This window comes from Rutilus rutilus, assembly GCF_951802725.1.
Source record: "Rutilus rutilus genome assembly, chromosome: 23".
Lineage (NCBI taxonomy): Eukaryota > Metazoa > Chordata > Actinopteri > Cypriniformes > Leuciscidae > Rutilus > Rutilus rutilus.
In genome coordinates, this window is record NC_140233.1 from 21,626,625 (window position 1) to 21,645,857 (window position 19,233).

Consider the following 19,233-nt stretch of genomic DNA (forward strand, 5'->3'; position numbering starts at 1 on the left):
ACCCGCAGGCCCCGCCCACAGTACAGCTGATTTCTCTCCTCCCACTGATGATGGCCTGTCCCAAACACAAGAGACAAAAACAAATCGCGCATACAAAGGGACGTAAATACTAGCGGGTGCTCTGTTAGCCACGACCGATCTGTTCATCTTTCCACTGGCAATTCAACCTCAGATAAAGATGGTTTCTCCGGTCACTGTGGTAAGTATGTTACCTCATTTCTCTATTAAAGATTCTCATTAAAACACACGTTTAATCGACATGATCACTTCATAAAGACATGATATCAGTTAAACCGAGATTGGCATTGCATATGCATTCATAAGTGTTTGAAGTGATCATTTTAATTTCGAATTCATGTATTGCTTACCTCTGCAAAACACGTATTCTTCATATAAATATATATATAAAAAAAGAATGCTTATGTGACTTGTTTTTGCTGTTAAGGAGAACAATACACATACGCTGACATCACTGTTTGTTTTATATAGCCTATGTGTCCATGCATCCTTGAGTCTGTTATCTTGGGAATAACAATGAGCACGTGATTATGGTCAGCATGCTCATGTTTACTTTACCTCCACAAACCATGTGCTATATGATCACGAAATGCTCTGGTTTATTTATGCAAAGATTCCATTGATCTATAATTAAATTACCACTGTGCAGTTCGCTCTGCAGGGTTTGCATTCTCAGTATTTCTCCATTTTCTTTGCTTTCATCTGCTTTCAAAGGGCTTTATTCAGTAGAAACACTCGTGACAATCCTTTATTCCTCTTTCATACAGACGCTTGCATTCTGACTGGAAGAGCGCCAGTTCTTGCAGTTTCTGAAGTGATCTAGTTGCACTGTTTCAGCAAAACCTTTTGTTTCAAATGTCCTCTGGTTTCAGCATCTCTTTTCACTAATGATTTCTTTATTATTATTTGAATTATATGGTGTATGACCAACTAAATATGTTCTCAGGTTATTTTTCATAAATGTGAAATTGGGGCGAGTTGTCACGTGTTTTAATTGCCAAACAGCAGTTGGATATTTTATAGGCCTAGGTGACTTTTTACATACATTTCATAAATTGGTTTGAGCTTCATAGATGTTTTACGGTTTAATTATTTTTCCTGAAAAACATGTAATAGGCTGTTGAACAGCAGGTTCTCATTGTGACAACTTATCCCGTGTAGGCTTGGTTTCACAGACAGGGTTTAGATTAAGCCAGGGTTAGGCCATTTAAGTAGATTTTATAAAAAAGCATTACTGGTGTGCATCTTGAGACAAAACAATGTCACTGACATATTTTAAGATATGCCAGAGCAAGTTGCTTCCAATTAAAACAGCTCAAACATGCTGGGACTAGTCTTAAGCCTTGTCTGTGAAACCGGTGGGTAGTGTGACAACATGCCCCACTGCTCTGCCTAATAATGAACTTAATAACCAAGTTATTTTAAATTAGTCTATTAAATGTTGTGCTTGGATTACATGATTTGGACTCAATTTTTAGTAAACATTCATTTAGGGGACGCATTTCATACATTTATTACTAGGATAGTCCCACCAGCACGGTGGTTATAGTGAATGGATCATTCCTTGTGAGGTTCACACGTACAAACTTTCATTTACCAGCCTAGATTTAAAACCACAAAGTTTTAACACATCCATTTGAAAGAACTGCATTATAAAGAGCTCCTGCTGTGTGCACCATCTCTTCCCATCAACTGGCTTGAAATTAAAAGTCTCTGTATTTCAGCGTGACCTTTCTCAGACTGCGGGGTACACCAGAATCTGATTAAAATGTACGCTGTCTAACAATAGCGTTTTTCCACTTCCCCCACGGGCTGAGGCTCAAACCACAGATTCCAAGACTAAGCCAAGACCAACTGTCATGGACTAAGAAGAGGATTAGGACAAGAACATTTTCCCCCCCTTCAGTTAATATAGGTCATTGAAGCAGTTGTGTTAAGTGTAACACATGCTGTTATTATAGTTCATAGTTACTGTTATGGGGTTGTTCTTGTGATTATTACTTTTCTAAAGAACATGAACTACAATTTGCGCAAATTTTCTGCAAATGTTCAAAATATCCAATAGACTTCTAGTATCCATCTGGAAACCACCAACAACCTTAGCAACCACTTAGCAACACCCTTAGCAACACCCTTGTAACTAACATAGAAACCATCTAGCAAAATCCCAAAACATCATAGTAAAACAAAACCCTATTTTCTTGAGACATTGAAAATGAAAACATTGCATTAAAAAAAATCACATGAAAAGTTAGTAATAAAATGAAAACCAAAGAAACAAATTACAGGTAACAGAACAAGTGGAAGGTCTATTGCACTTTCAGACTCAATGCAGAATGCACGTATCTATTTTGACATCAGATTTCTTTTTTACTCTCGTCCGTTGTCAAACATTGCGGTTTCAGACTTAATGCCTTCATTTTAATACGGTCGTCACACCTGCACCTTTGCAGTCACAGTGTGTACTTTGCAACATGAACAATAAAACTTTATTCAAATTATGAATGGGTTATTTACACAGAAAGCGAGCAAAGAGTGCTGCTTTTATAATCAATGGAGCAGTCACACTTCAGTCACGGCACAAGTTCACTGTGTGAAAACTCCTGTTATAATCAAAAATCTGTCTATACTGCACAATAAATCTCTTATTTATATCATCTTTATCATGCTGGTTGTAACAAAATCTAATCCTGAACAAACTCTGGTGTTTTAAGCGGATTCTGACTAACTTAAAGGGATAGTTCACTTTGAAATAAATTTTTGATATGTTTTAGCTTACCTCAAGGGCATCCAAGATGTAGGTGTCTTTGTTTCTGCAGTAGTTTCAATTTTGATATTTTTAGGTCAAACCGTTCTTGTCTGTCAGTCATATAATGCAGGTCGATGGTCACTGTCTCAAAACACAAGCACAGAGTCCAAATTAAAACAATTCCCCACGTCCAAATGAAACAATTCCCCATCATAAGTACACATTGATGGCCTAAGACACGAAACGAGCGGTTTGTGTGAGAAAACGAACAGTATTTATATCGTTGTTATCTCTTGAACACAGCACACGTCCAAATGATCTGACGGCGCGGGCGGGTATAGATATATACATAGATGTCGCCTTGGCTACGGTTTCGTTCCAATGAACTGCAGTAACGAAGGCGACATCTAGTGTATACATCTATACCCGCCCACGGGTGGGTATAGATATATACACTAGATGTCGCTTGGCTACGGTTTCGTTCCAATGAACTGCAGTAGCCAAGGCGACATCTATGTATATATCTATACCCGCCCGCGCCGTCAGATCATTTGGACGTGTGCTGTTTTCAAGAGATAACAACGATATAAATACTGTTCGTTTTCTCACACAAACCGCTCGTTTCGTGTCTTAGGCCATCAATGTGTACTTATGATGGGGAATTGTTTCATTTGGACGATGGGGAATTGTTTTAATTTGGACTCTGTGCTTGTGTTTTGAGACAGTGACCATTGACCTGCATTATATGACTGACAGACAAGAACGGTTTGACCTAAAAATATCAAAATTGAAACTACTGCGGAAACAAAGACACCTACATCTTGGATGCCCTTGAGGTAAGCTAAAACATATCAAAAATTAATTTCAAAGTGAACTATCGCTTTAAACGCCTCTGATTGGCTATTGCTCTCACACGATCAACAAACATGTCTGCGATTGACTGCAATGCTGCAAAAAACACGTGGTAAATAGAAAGCTTCACAGAGCGCTCACACCATTTGAAAGCAGCACCAATCAGCCGGTACCAAATTGACCGGGTACTGCAGAAAGACTGGTACGTTACGTTTCTAAAACTTAGTACCAAAGTACCAGTACTTTTGACAACCCTACTTGAGAATATGATAAAAAATCCAGTTCTACATTTCTGTACGAAATATAATTTTAAGTTTAAACATGTGGTAAATTGTATTTGTGACAGCTACTGCTCAATGTGGTGTGAAGTCCAGAATCACCCAGTTTTGTAATGGGGAGGTTGTGTAATCAGACTCATTTGACCCTATGGGTCACAAAACAAGCTACATGTTCTTAAATAGTTTGGGGTGTAAGTCAATACCTCATCCTTATTATTGTTGTTTGTTTTATGACCCTTTATGTACAGCACTTTGGTAAACTACTGTTGTTTTTAAATGTGCTCTAGAAATTAATTAAACTTGAAACTTGTAGGGTCGAAAGATGCCAAGTTCTTCCTGCCTTGTTTACAGCAAAACTATGACATTCTTCTCTTGGGTTTGGTATCCTTATGAGATTGAACCATTCTCATAGTTTTTATTCATTACATCTCACATTTCCAAGAAAACACATGGATCACATTTCACTGAAGTGCTTATTGTTGAATCTTTTTATCACCATTAATTGTTAAATGCAAAAGGAGCACTGTGTCCGTCTTTCTGACTCACGTGATAGTGTGTTTCACTTCCCATGAATACAACTTCAATCTCTCTTTTGTCCTACAGGTCAAGAGCGAGGGTCCAAAGCTTGTTCCGTTCTTCAAAGCCACTTGCGTCTACTTTGTTCTGTGGTTGCCAACCTCGAGTCCCTCCTGGTACAGTGCCCTCATCAAATGCCTGCCCATCTTCTGTCTTTGGGTTTTTCTGCTCGCTCATGGCATCAGCTTTTTAGGTGCCCACTCCAGTGCCAGGAAAATCCTGGCAGGACTTATTTTTTCAGCTTTGGGTGACGCATTTCTCATCTGGCAAGAACAAGGCTACTTTAGTCACGGTGAGTTAATTCATTTGTTTTGCTCTGATTTGATTAGAAAAGGATTAAGAGTTATTTGCCATGTGTGTTGATGAGAAGGACAAGATGTATAATTCTGTTTATCAAAAGCTCTGTATCAATATAACATTGTATTTCAATTTTTTGCACTTTCAAATGCTAGTTAAATTAGTTCATGCTAATTATTTGAAAGCAGACTGTGGTTTTATGCAAGTCTCCTCTCTCAAGCAAGAAGTTTTATGCTCCAACCCTGAACTATCATGCCTGATTCAGCAGCTCTTGCACTGAGAAAGTAGTGTAGAGGTTGAATGATGTTTTTTTAGGTCAAGGTTGAGGGTTGGGACAAACCCAAATGATACCCTTGGGAACCACAGAGTTACTCAAGTTTTCCTTTGGAATAAACAACAGGGTCATGGTACCAAGACTAACACGTTTCTTGATATGTCCTGTACAGTTATGTTAAATTCTTTCATTCAGGGGTGTCCAATCCTGCTCCTGGAGGCCTTCCTGCAGAGTTTATCTTTAACCCTGAGAAATCACATCTGAACCAGCTATTCAGGGTTTTCAGGATTGCTTGAAAGTTATTGTGTGTTGTTGCTCAACTCTGCAGGAAGGTTGCCCTCCAGGAGCAGGTTTGGAATAGGGATGCACCAATATGAAAAGTTTGTCCGATACGATAATTCTTTATATATTTGAAACCCGATAACCAATACACTGGCCGATAAATCTATATCCGAATTTTTATATAATTTTTGAGAGCCTGGTTACAAAAACTAAAGTTTCACCATTAAAATCCATGTCCCAAGGACACAATTATAATGATGTTCTGCACTGACTTGCACTGCACATGTTGTATGTGGCTGCATTTTCCTTTTTTGAAGTGATTCCAATCATATTTCAAGCACATGAACAGTGTCTCAGCTGAAGGAAATAATCCATTATTTATGGGCCGATACCGATAGGGTGGCCGATATACCGTGCATCCCTAGTTTGGACACCCCCTGCTTTCATTATAATGCTTTCGTTGAATACTCAATTCATTTGAATTTGCCTTGACAGGACTGCTAATGTTCGCCATCACCCACATTCTCTACTCTTCGGCCTTTGGGATGAAGCCCATCAACTCGAGAGCAGGTCTGGTCATCGGTGTCATCTCAGGCCTCAGCTACACCCTTCTTTACCCCTACCTCTCCGGTCCCTTTACCTACCTGGTGGCCGTTTACATCGCTCTCATCGGCTTCATGGGCTGGAGGGCCATTGCTGGAGTCCAGCTCGCCAATGACCTGTGGACCTGGACGAAGCTGTCGGCCTGCCTCGGAGCCGTCCTCTTCATGGTATCTGACCTCACCATTGCCGTCAACAAGTTCTGCTTCCCCGTGCCCCACTCTCGAGCCATCATCATGGCGACCTACTATGCCGCACAGATGTTGATCGCACTGTCGGCAGTGGAATGTCAAGATGCCGATGCATCTTGGAAAAGAGCCTGAGGGACCGTACATTAACCAACCTTCCCCTAATGACTCAACATCGGTAGCAGCTGCACAGGTTCAAGTTCCACTTCCTGAAACCTCCGGTCCTCCCACAGTTCCCCTGTCTGAGCATGACTGGGGTATATTGGTTATAGCTGAGGAATCGCCAGTTTAAATCCATGTAAGACCAGACCAATTCTTGCTGGATTCATGTACAAGGTTTGATAGTCTTGGTCTTTAGCCTATTGACTTAGTCAAGTCTCTCACCATAGTTCCTCAGTCTTACAATACTGCATTTGTCTCCTACATTCCTCTAGTAGTACCACTATTTTAGTGTCAGGAAAGGACAGACAGTTTTGGAGTTCTGGTTACTAGATCCTCAAAATACCCTACTTCCTTACCTTAGCATGTTCTCCATTTCAACCACAGTGTCTTCTCAGTGTCTCTGATATGTTGTCCTCTTCAGATAGTCCTTGATGGCTTGTACTGTGAACAAAGCGAGAGTCTTGAGTGACTAGTCTTCATCCGGAACCTACTTTCAGTCCTGCAGAATGGACTAGCAAACAATACAAAGTGGTTCTGGTTTTTCTTAGGGGCTGGTTTCCCCGTCTTACCATAGATTTCCCAAACGTAATCAGAGAGTAGCATGAAAATCATTTCATATTAAAGCAGATCTGTTAGCGTAGTGCTGCTGTATTGAAAATCAATGCACAATCTTTGCTGTAGTATTGTGAGGTATACCTTAATGTTTATCCTGTGTCACTGACACATTTTAAAGTGTTGATTTCAGTAGTACACAAACCTCCATGTCTAAGTACACATGTGCTGGAGTAGTCGTCTTGGCTCAAATAGGCCATCAAGCCCAAATTACTGCAACCAGTGCTAGCATTGTCTCTGGATGAGGCTATCCTTCACTAAGATTTGGGATGTATATGAAAATACAGATCGAAACTCTCATAAAAAGGGAAGGGTGACACGTGTCTGTTATCTTTTTCTTAGGTTTCTGCCAAGTCAGCAGCATTGCTCAATACCTCTACCACAAGGAAACAGCAAATAAGTACAAGTTGTACTGTTAATTCTGTCTGTATAGTATCAGATAATATTTGTAAAGAGGGAGTGATGTCAGATGATACGCATGTATCGAGCTTCCAACCACTTTCATTTGTCTATTGCCAGTAGGAAGCATCTTACTCAAGGGAAAGTCGTGTTCTTCAAATGAGGTATTTTATCTGTAAGCCAGTACTTTTTTCACTTCTTCTTTTTCTCGTTTGGGGCTGTGCTGTATTAGCTGAATCGCATACTAGGGTGTAGTCATATTTCACTACAAATTTAAAAGGCATATATTTTGCATAAAGAAAATGTCTATTTTAGCATCACGAAGGTGTTTTTGCGTTATTTTCATGACATTCTCATGACCGTAATGTTAAAAAGAAAATGGCTGCCATTCCTGTAATGCAAATCTAATGATTCTCATTAGATTTTCAGTAATGTAATGAGAATTATTCATTGTTTGTTTTTATGGGACAACAAATACTAAAATCATGCAAGTTTTTCAAATCACGTTAATGGTAATTAATTCATATAATCAATATGAGCCTTAACTGAGATAATAAATATCTATATCAATTAATGAAAACTGGTACTAAACTAAGGCTTCATTTTATTTATGCAAAATATTCAAATATAAATATTATTTTTTGATGGGGGTGAAATATGACCTGGACATTTTTCTGACAAGCTTTGTGAGATTTGGCCATTTAATCAAATAGCACATGTTAGTACTGTACTAATCATCAGTTGATTCAAACTGATCATTGTTTTATTCATAAATCTCAAAAAGGATCATCAGCTTGATCCTTCACTGATGTTAAATGAGGGAACCGTCAGCCATGATGGGAAATGCTGCTTGGTCTGATATGTGCTCAGCTGTTATACCCTCAGGTGTGAGTGGAAATGCGCTTTGAATGCAAACACAGCGGATCACTCAACAGTGGTCCATTTTAAAGTCATATGGCATCCTCAACCTGGTCGTGTTGCACAGGACGGCAACATCCAGCGTTTTCAGCAAACAAAACATTGAACATTTCCAGTGGACAAAAAAAAAAAACATACATTCTTTGTATGTTAAATTATTCTAAATTAAATTTTAATTCAATGAATAATATTTTGCTTCTCAAGTAAAACAAGCCAAAAAAAAAGACTTTCACATCACATTAAATATGGCGTCTACACCTCTATATAGCAGTAAGCATACTGAGACACACATAAACGCAACTGTCGCTCAACCGCTGAGCCCTCGAGAATCAGCTTGGCTATTTTTGTACATTTGCTTAATGCCAAGTTTCATAGGTTCCCTATGCAGGGGGTCACACTGTCAGCAAACCGTTTCAGCTTAGCCGGGGGAAAAAACGTACATGATATGCAAGGTCATGAAAACAGAATGTCATTTCAGAGCCATTGTGTCCCACACTACGAATCAGTAATGTGTTGTGAAGGTCTGCGGCAGAACGACAATTTGTCGTAAGTTATAATTGTTCGTAGGATGGGTTTCAGGACAATAAGAGTTGAAAAGACCCCATGAGGTGTTCCCTTAATCACGTTTTAGAGGCGAACACAGACTGCTCGAGTTAATTCTCATAGTAAATGTCATGTGACCATTTTTTGATGGCAGTTTAGAAAGTCAGTATTCCTCTTCTATACTTAGCATTTCTTTTGTTCTTTGTTTGCAACCTGCTGCCGCCTCCCAGATGGCTAGAGTTCGACCTCGCCTGGTCGTTTCCTTCTCTATTGTGTGAATGCGAACTCCGTAGAGGAGAACAGGTGCCTTCTGTTTCACTCACTGAAATGCTGTCCTTTGAGAAGTGTGGAGACAGTCACTGGCACGGGGAAGATTTCCTTTCCATCTGGCTTTGCTTTAGCTTGCGACCTTATTCAAATGGCAGTGAGCGCGATCGTTTTACCCCCTCTGTCAGCACTCGGGTGTTTGATGCTTTTGTGACGGGTCGAGGGGGATGAAACAGAACGCTGGGCGTTCATTGGGTTCAGTATTGATGACTGTGTTTAGGTATAGCAGTCCTGTTGTTAAAGATAATGAGGAATAATCCACTTGGTTCAAAGCACACCATTGAGGGATGTACTGTAAATCTTTGCACTTTTCCATTTTATCTTTGTATAACTTTCCTGATATTATCTTAGGCCTGAAACTTACTCTACGCAAATGATGGATGCAATTACTAGTCCTTACTATTAAAGTCCGATTTTGTGCATAACTGCATTCTCAGCGTCACCACAAGGGGTGCTATAAACTGCGTTTCTCTACGGTCAGTTTTTTTGAAGAGCATCCTATGGAAGTTTGTATAAAAAATAAAAAAGGTTATTGCAAATTTAATTAAATTTTTTCCTCACAATTCTGACTTTTTTTAATCGCAATTGCAAGATTATATCTGGCAATTCTGACTTTATTTCTCATAATTGCGAGTTAAATCTGGCAATTCTGACTTTATTTCTCGCAATTGCGAGTTTATATCTGGCAATTCTGACTTTATTTCTCGCAATTGCGAGTTTATATCTGGCAATTCTGACTTTATTTCTCACAATTGCGAGTTTATATCTGGCAATTCTGACTTTATATCTTGCAATTGTGAGGAAAAAAGTCTGAATTGTCAGATAAGAAGTCGCAATTATCGTTTAAATAGTTTTATTCCGTGGTGAAAACAAGCTTCCGTAGCATCTTACTGACCAATTTAGTTAAAATTAGTTAAATAAATAGCATGTTTATAGCTAGCTACTTGAATAAACAAAACTATCCCTCATAGAATGATGATTAAAACGTTATAGTATTCGTCCATTAGCTGAAAAAACTCATTCTGAAAGTAATTCCAACGATAATGTTCCTCTGTGTCGTCATCGTTGTGCTGTGGACTTTGCTATCCCTCATAGAATGATGATTAAAACGTTATAGTATTCGTCCATGGTGTGAGTGGGCCTTAATAACACATCTGTAGCCTGTTGCGTACAGTATATTTCTGGCCTTACAGTGGTATTCGGTACAGTGTCATACCTTGTGGATGAAGTTCTCAATGATTCAGAATTTTCAATCTTTAATTCAAACTCTGTCCTTTTGCATCATAGTATACGGCACCTTTTAAATGCACTTTTAAAATACGTCCTTTCATTTATTATTGTTGCCGTCTTTTTCACTAATATAAAAGCTTTGTTCCTTAACCTAGTGAGCTACCATGTTGTCTGCTGTCTCCGTTAGACTGAACACCTGTGACTGACAGGAGTCTCGCATTAGCATGTTGCTAAGCTAACGCAATAGCACGTCAGTATGCTCACAATACACCTTTTATTATTTAACTAGTGTTTGTCAAGGTGTTTTTCAGTATTGAGTGAAATTTAAGTATTTATAATTAACATTTCTTTCGACTCGTCCTCCATCTTGGATTGATTTTTCACACAGTTTGTTCTGGGATTGCATTCTCTCTGTAAAAGATACTTGCGTTGCGTTAGCTAATCTTAGAATGTACACTTCATGATGGAAGCATCTATGATGCCTTGAAATGCTGTCTAGGTAGGTAGCTCACTAAGTTTGAGTATTCAGACGTTAGATATTGAGGGGGGAAAAACATTTGATTTCTTATTTATTCTGTTTGTTGTTGTTTTTGCTTTAACACACTTTTTTTTCTAACATCTGCCACGAACATTGTGTACAATCACAACTTTACCAAATTTGCTTTATATTATTCTGTATCACCTCTGCCTGTAAGAGTAAATCCAAGCGTAGATGCTATAGTATAATCCTGGTTGATTCCAGCTTATGAGAAAGTCTTATAAGATACCAGTGTAATAACATTATTATATCCCATAGCTGATGATAACCACTGTCCAGTGCTAAAAGCACACACTGCGAGTGTATTCATATGTTGGATTTCACATTTACAGTTACAGAAAAGTACAAAGCATCTAAGGTGGACCAATATTGTATAGTTTTTGGAACTGAATATATGTAAAAAAAATATTTTATGACTATGCTGTATGTAAGGCAGTGACAATACTTTGAATCAGTGAAAGCTGTGCAGTTGTAATTACAATCTTTAAAAATCGAAAAATAACTCCGTGAGGGGGTTTTATGGTCTGTCTGTGAACAATATTACTAAATAAGGGAAACGCATATTTATTGGAGTACCTCTCTCTTGCTATACATCTATATATTTTTTACATTTGACCCTTAACATTGTGAAGTTACCATTATGTTGTGAACGAATGCTGTTATTTTTTTTTTTTCTGAGTAGATGTGAGGTCAATATTTTGCCTTATTGTTACTATCCAGTAGTTTACTTCCTTTCGTTATTGTGTTAAAGGACTGTAGAGCTCCTTTACTATAGTGATACTGCTATGAATGTGATTTCAGTCCAAGTAAGAAATAAATGCAACTGCAATGCAACTGAAAACATGTTACAAGTGTGTTTGTCTCATTATTGTCAATTGCAGAAGATGATGAACCCTTAAAGGGGCAGTCAGTGTTGGGGGTAACGCATTACAAGTAATGCAAGTTATTGAATTTTACTTTGAATTAAACTTTTAAATTCACAACAAAATTTCTGGATCACTTTTTCAACTGAGTAACGCCAGTTATTGACTGACACCTCTCCTGTCCCCATGTTGAGAGAAATCGTGAGTACATGCAGAGGCGTTGTGTGTGCTGTGTAAACATGATTCTTATTGTAGATCTAATCTAGACTTGAGAACATGCATTTACTCACCTCACTTGCAAAAAACAGATTCAGTTTTCCTCAAAATGAATAAAAACAGTGAAATGCAAAATCAAATATTATATATCTCACCTCATTAACCAATGTCTTTGCTGCTGATCTTTAATGATCCAATAAATAAACATTACATTTGTTTTTTTTATTTAATAAAAAGTTTTGAACTTTCTTCTCCTGCGTCTTATTCTTCTGCGATCCAGAATGGCGGCACATTTGAGCTTCGCATTTCCTTCAGCCTGAGGCTTATTCGTTTCACTTTTGGGCCCTGTTTACACCCGGTATCAAGATGCGTTTTGGTCGATCTGATCACAAGTAGACGAGGGAGACACAATCCCGTTTACACCTGGTGTTTTAATCCGTCTCTTTTGTCCACTTTCAACCACTTCTGTCCTGATTTCTTCGAGGGGAGGGTCTATGTAGTGTAAATGTATGGGTTTTTCAGATCTTTCGATCTAATGGACAAAACAAGCTCAAGCTATTTACACATGAACACACCTGGTGATACTATAGGACTACAAGACTTTGCCTCCGTATGATGGAAAAACATACGGAGATCATCAGCTTTCATTTCTGCTCTGTTCAGCCACAAGACCAGCCGAACGCTGTGAGTGTGTGTTAGAAATCAGGAATAGAGAGAGAACATTGTGCTTGGTACATTTTTCGTCTTCAAACCAAACTTGGGCCTCCAGCCGACAAAGTTTAAATCCCGTCTGGCTAGTGCGCTTCCCATAATGTTACGCATTAGGTCAGTAGGCGAAGAGAAGACGGTCTTTTGTGGCTGTTCGAACACATTCGACCACATGAGCGTTTACTCTACAAAAGCAATCCAGTCAAATGCGTATTCGACTACCTCTGGAAGTGGTCGAAAGTGGACAAGCTTAAAACGTTTTAGACCCCGTTTACACCTGTACTGTATTTAGCGTCGTCAACTTGTAATCCAATCCAATGTGTAAACAGGGACATTTGCAAATACATTTGCAAAAAACAGAACTTTTTAAATTTTTATTAAAAACAAACAAGCAGGTGAGAATGCAAAAAGAACGTAACTTTCTAGAAAAAAAGTAACTATGTAATGCGATTTAGTTACTTTTTAGGGAGCAACGCAATACTGTAACGCATTTCTGTAATTGTAACACTGGGGGCAGCATTTTGGTCTCCAGTGTTACAATTACAGAAATGCGTTACAGTATTGCGATTATTGATAGACGATATTCAAACAGCCAGTCTTCTCTCCGTCTACTGACCTAATGTGTAACCATTATGGGAAGCGCTAACCAGACGGGATTTAATCTTTGTCGACTGAAGACCCAAGTTTGGTTTGGATCAGGACCGATTTTTTTTTTTTTTTGGTACTATTTAAATCTTGACCATTCCAGTCCCCATCCACTTCCATTTGATGGAAAAGAGCAGCTTGAACATGCTGCTAAACATCTCTTTTTGTGTTCCACAGATGAAAGAAAATCCGATGAGTTTGGTAACCTCATCAGGTTGAATAAAATGAAGACTTTTTGCTAACCATTGTCCTTTTAACTATTGTGTAGATAAGTGACTAGAGGAGGATAGATCGCTTTTCAACTAACATTCACAGATGGGACAGTGCGATGACCAGACAAAGCAGTCAACCGGATATCATAGCGCTCGTATTGAATTACATACACTTTGACTGTTGTGAAACCCAAACTAAGGACTTGGTTATACCTAGATAAATATATGTTTAACAACATTTAAACAGTATCTTTATAATGTGGACCTTACATTAGTTTGAGTCTGTTTTACATTTCAAACGATTTGACAGGAAAAGGCATTGATAGACATTCAAATTAAGACAGGACAGCCTGTCTTCTCCATTATAAAGTCCGACTGGTGTGTCCAGCATGAGATTTGGATTTCCTGTGTGGAAACACTGGTCTAAAGACAAGCATTCGGGAAGGCTTGCCCAGGTCAGATGCAAGTGAGCTGAATTCTGATGATAAGATCCTGTTCTACGGCCGACGGTTGTGGAATATGAATTTCATGAAGAGCACTGGTGACCAAAAGTTAAGACACCTAGTGGTCATAAAGGGCAGTGCAGCTTACTATTTGACATAACACTTGTGTATTGTTACCTTGTGTAATCATTAAAGTCTTGTTTTCACTTTGTTCTGTTAATTCTTAAACACCTCTATTGCTAAAACCCAGTAACGTTGTTGATGTATTACAAAATTGCTTTGTAAATGCATTTCAGAACATCTTGGCAACATTTACCTCAGTGCCTCAGGGTCCTTCTTCATCCAACAAATCATACAAACTGTATTGGCTGCAATTATGGAAAGTATAAGGTGGTGGTTTTCTTGTGGCAATAATAATCATTAAATCATGTGAACAAAACCTTTATTGACAATTAATGATCTATGAGGCTGTTTAACCTTTCTTAAAAATCCCCTGAAGCAAGGAAAATAAATGTCATGTGGTAAAAAGCACATTTTCTGGCGTGACTAAGAGTTCATAAATGTAACCTTGAAGTAGCCTTTAGTTCTCAATGGCAGCTTTAAACTCAATCATTAATAAAATATCACTCTTGTCTCAGTCATTCTTTCTCAGGGTGTCATTGTCACTCCTTATATACTGAGCGTTTCTTTCCCAGAATTCTTTAAAAAGAGACTCCCGAAGACATTGGTCATCTTTATCTTTAGCCAAATAAACAACCAATATGGACTCTTTTTTTTCACAGACTGTGATGAAGCGTTTCCACAATTATCAACACTGCAAATCTAGTAAAGTTTTTCATAGTACTTTTTTTTTTTTTTTTGTAATACAACACTATATTTTGTGTTATTACCTTGGCAGTCAGTGACAAAAAACGAATAAGCGTTGCTGTGTGAGTTTTTCTAACACAACAGCCGAGGGTCAGATCTTTCTCTCATTGGTCTCTCTTCTGACCAACGTAATCAATCTCTCATTATTTCTTTCCTTTTTTGGAAAGTCGTGAAAACGCTATCATGTGTTTTATTTTACTTTGGTATTGGAGCAAATGTGAATACAAAGATTATATTTGCTGCTATCTTCTGACATTCAGAAATAGCGTTTTCATAACTTAATAGTAATGTTATCAAAACAGTTATATATTATATAGTGTATACATGTATGATTACTAATGTAGGGGAGACCGGATATGGTTGTATAAGTACCCACATTTAATTACAACAAACGCCACCAATTCAAACTTCTGTAAGAATATCTCACCCCTTATAAGTTGGGGTGTGCCTTTGTTACAATCGACCACTACCGGGGGAAGAAAACAGGGCAGAAAACACGGGCAAACAGGGAAATCCAGGAAAACAGGACAGAAAGTCAGAACCATTACACTGGAAACCAGCGAGAGCACTCAGAAATGTAGTGTGACACATACAAGACTTTGCAATGAATGAGTGAATATACAGGGCTTATATAGGAAGGGTTAACAAGGATAATGACACACAGCTGAATCTAATCACACATAATGAGACTGGGCAATGGGAAATGAGGTTTGTGATGAGACAGTCCAGGATTCGAGAGGAGGGTCCTCTGGTGGAGATAAAGGGAACTCCAGCTGGTGGATGTATCAGTCGTCTTCGCCATTGATCTGACTGACCTGCCCTTCTTTAAAGGGGTGGTATAATGCCCTTTTCACAAGATGTGAAATAAATCTCTGGTGTCCCAAGAGTGTGTATGTGAAGTTTTAGCTCAAAATACCCCACAGATATTTTATATAGCATGTTAAAATTGTCACTTTTTGAGGGTGAGCAAAAACGCAACGTTTTTGTGCCTGTCCCTTTAAATGCAAATGAGCTGCTGCTCCCGGCACAGAGGGCGGAGCTTCAAGAGCTTGTGTCCTTTTACCTCACACACACATGCACTGAACATTTCAAAAACTTTTGAAATCAGTCAGATGGAGAGACTCAAGAAGAAGTGACAACATGTAGACGACATTTCTGAATGGTTAGTTGACGAATTTTTGTAGCTTATTATCTTCTAGTCATTGATTAGCATATTCTGTCATGATAATCTATAAATCGTGTTCCCGGGGGCGGGGTTTAAGTAAATTTTAGGGTTAGTGATGTCACTATCCTGGGAGGAATGTTGTGTAGTCCCAACGCTATCTCACGACCAATTCGTACGAATTCGTACGAATGATAAAAAGTTGGCTAATTCGTACTAATTCGTACGACCTCACTCGTACGAATTTGTACGATTTGTCTAAACCCACGTGATGGGTAGGTTTAGGGGCGGGGTCAGGGGTAGGTCATTCGTATGAATTCATACGAATTGGCCAATTCGTAAAATATGTACGATTTTGCAAAAATCGAGTCAGGTCGTATGAATTCGTACGAATAAGCCACCTCGTAGAATTTGTACGTTTTCCCGTGAGATCGGGCTCGTAGTCCCTACCAGCCGTTTGTTGTAGTCCTTAAAAAGCAATTTCTTTAAAAGCAAATATCTCCCTCTGCTTTGAACTTTGAGCGTCGTAACTTTGCAGATGTTGTTTAGGCTCAAACAGCAACATTACACACTAACTAAAGTTAGAAAAGTGAAATCATAATCAACCACCCCTTTAAAATCTCATCAGTTCCTTTAAAAGAAAAAAACAAGCTGTGTTAGCATAATGGTTTGAAATCAGTAGGTAAAAACTGCAACACATTTTTGCCTGAGAAACTACAATTTGATCTAATGTACGTTAAATGCATCAAATTGATCTAATAAGTTACATTTTATCAGCAAAAAAGTGCTAAACAAAATATAGTTTGGTGAAAAAAAATTACATTCTAACCACAAAATATATATTTTTTTTATAAAATCTGCATGTGCCTATTGACAACCATTCAATTAGGATCTGGAAGGAAGTGGGTAAACAATGATGATAGGAAACGATCATTGGTGGACTTGGTGGTGTTACAACTCTCCCCATGCTACAACAATATCAGCTACGATAATATTCTATTATAATTATTATAACATGAGCATGTTGAATTCTAGCAGTCAGAACAATGAGAACATTATCAGTGTAAAGGTGTAGAGCACAATCATTTTTTAACACATTTATATTTCTGTTGAGACTTGTCGTGTATAACATTTGATGTGTTTACTTTTCTTTTGTATCATATGTAACCTGTGGTGTGGGTTGAATGTATCACATCACAAGAACAGCAATAAAGTCCTGTTACGTCTGTCAGAAAGGATTTAGAATCCAAAATGTCTCACTGCAACCTGCCATAGTGATATGTAGTCACTGATATTAACTGTGATCGGTCAGGCGTCTCTCAATGAAGTTGCCCACCATCATCACGCCTCCATTGTCTGTGGTGCTTTCCCTGCCACGGCGATGCATTTCCCAGCATCCTCAAGGAGCTCGACTTTACCCTGAGGTGGTTTGTGACGATCTGAGCAAACATAAAGTGTTCAGTGACCCAAAAGTCTGTGGTTATGATAAAACCACTGTAGAAATCAAGCCTTAGCGATCACATCCAGACACAGATTCGCAGTAACCGAACCAAAGTCCTTCTTAATCTGCTCACAGATGTTTAGCACCAGTGTAAATATATATATATATATATATATATGCTCTTCTTGCTTGTCAGTCACACTTGTCAGGAAAGTGAGTGAGAACACACACAAACACACAATTTTGTTGAATCATTCTTTACAATAGCGCCAATTGGCGGAAATCACTTCCACCAATCGAACCCGGGTACAGAGAGTATGAAAGCTCAAGATGACACCGCTTTCAACTAAAAACTTTTTATGCGTTTTGGCCGTTCATTTACAAGACAACTGCGTTCTGAGGGCATGAAAACACAAACTTTTGAAAATGGGTTTCAAAGTGCAAGTTTCAAAACGGTAGGCCTGCCGTTATCGTCTTAGTGTAAACTACAAAAGCGCAAACTTGTGAAAACAGTGACGTCATGCGCATGCGTATTGTATGTTCAGTCTACAGGCACCTAGTGTTTCTTTTACAAAGTGACATTGCCGACTACTGGCCTGGCATGAATAATACAGCGTTTTCACGGATTCTTGTGAACGGGATCATTTTGACAACGGTACGCGTGAAAAACTCAAAGGAAAAACTTTTCCGGTTTTAGTACTTCATTTTCGTGTAAACGTTAGAATTTGAATTGTTCTGTCTCATCTCATAACTTATCAACTATTACCACTTCAGGTCTTCTGGACTTTTGAAAACTGAACTCTTTTAAAACACACTCTTCACATTCTCTATTTAAAGCGGGGCTCAGTAGTTTCGGGATTTCTTCGCTGTATTCTCGCTTTTTGCTCGCAGGTTTCTCTCTAGAGCTCCCCCCACAGCTTCGGAATAGATATTTGACAACACTGTTGTAAAAACTCGTTGGCTATTCTCAGACACCAGAGGCTAGTAGATCAACGACATCAAAGCAGATGGGACATTCTTTAAAACGTCTTCTTCATTCGGGTTCGAACAGCGTGAGGGAGCGCAATAATGACAGCATTTTAGCAGATTTCTTTTGGCCGTAAAGCAATTGTTTACATCGCGAGACCTGATATCACGCGATACTTCCTGACGCGGCGGCCCGCCGGCTCAAAGTTGCAAGTGCGTATTTTCCGCTCATGGGCACCAGGGGGGTGCGAAACGACCACCATTCAACCCGAAATAAGTAATATAACCATTCCAATGACTCCGAAGCTGTTCAGTTAAGGTAAAAAAGTTACTTAGTTCACCTTTAAATTGTGGATATACAGTGGATATACATGCATTACTGCGAGAGAGATCTGACACTTTTGTAATTTTTATGCATCCTAAATATTTTCAAATTTGATAGTACTTCATTTTGTGCTTGTCTAATTTCTTATGACTTTATTTCTTTGCTTTTTTAATTAGTTGTGTTTTTCACTTATTACACATTGTTTTTAAAGGGTGCTATATCAATAGATTATTTTTCGATTATTATTATTACTAAGCAATACATAAAATACAATGTGTGGAGAAGAAAGAATTGTGGCACGTTTGGATCTTTCAAAGCTGCATTAACACAGATGACCAGCAGGAGTCAGCGGTGTTTAGAGTAAAGACATCTCTGAACAGCTGAACTGGTGAGTGGAGGTGCATTTCAGCGTCTACATTATTCATCATTTAATAGCAGTCTGTTACAAATGCATCAATAGTTAAATATTGTTCCAAAGTCTGGAGTCGGAAGACTCTTAGAAGAAAAGGTTCAGTCAAGAGTTTCATTTATTGAATTTTTAA

General features: G+C 38.5%; 1 protein-coding gene across 1 annotated transcript; it reads left to right on the plus strand.

The window, feature by feature from the left end:
- The first annotated feature begins 28 nt into the window (after nucleotides 1-28).
- tmem86a (transmembrane protein 86A) lies at nucleotides 29-10,037 on the plus strand. Its single transcript, XM_084396523.1, has 3 exons — nucleotides 29-199; nucleotides 4,501-4,765; nucleotides 5,822-10,037. The coding sequence occupies exons 1-3, from the start codon at nucleotides 179-181 to the stop codon at nucleotides 6,247-6,249; spliced, it is 714 nt and encodes a 237-aa protein (XP_084252649.1). The 5' UTR covers nucleotides 29-178; the 3' UTR covers nucleotides 6,250-10,037.
- The last annotated feature ends 9,196 nt before the right edge of the window (nucleotides 10,038-19,233 follow it).

Excerpts from the sequence above, each read along its gene's own strand:
- tmem86a (XM_084396523.1), top strand. The coding sequence starts at position 179 with ATGGTTTCTCCGGTCACTGTG. Across the intron at positions 200-4,500 it reads TGGTTTCTCCGGTCACTGTG|GTCAAGAGCGAGGGTCCAAA; the intron begins GTAAGTATGTTA and ends TTTGTCCTACAG. Across the intron at positions 4,766-5,821 it reads ACAAGGCTACTTTAGTCACG|GACTGCTAATGTTCGCCATC; the intron begins GTGAGTTAATTC and ends TTGCCTTGACAG.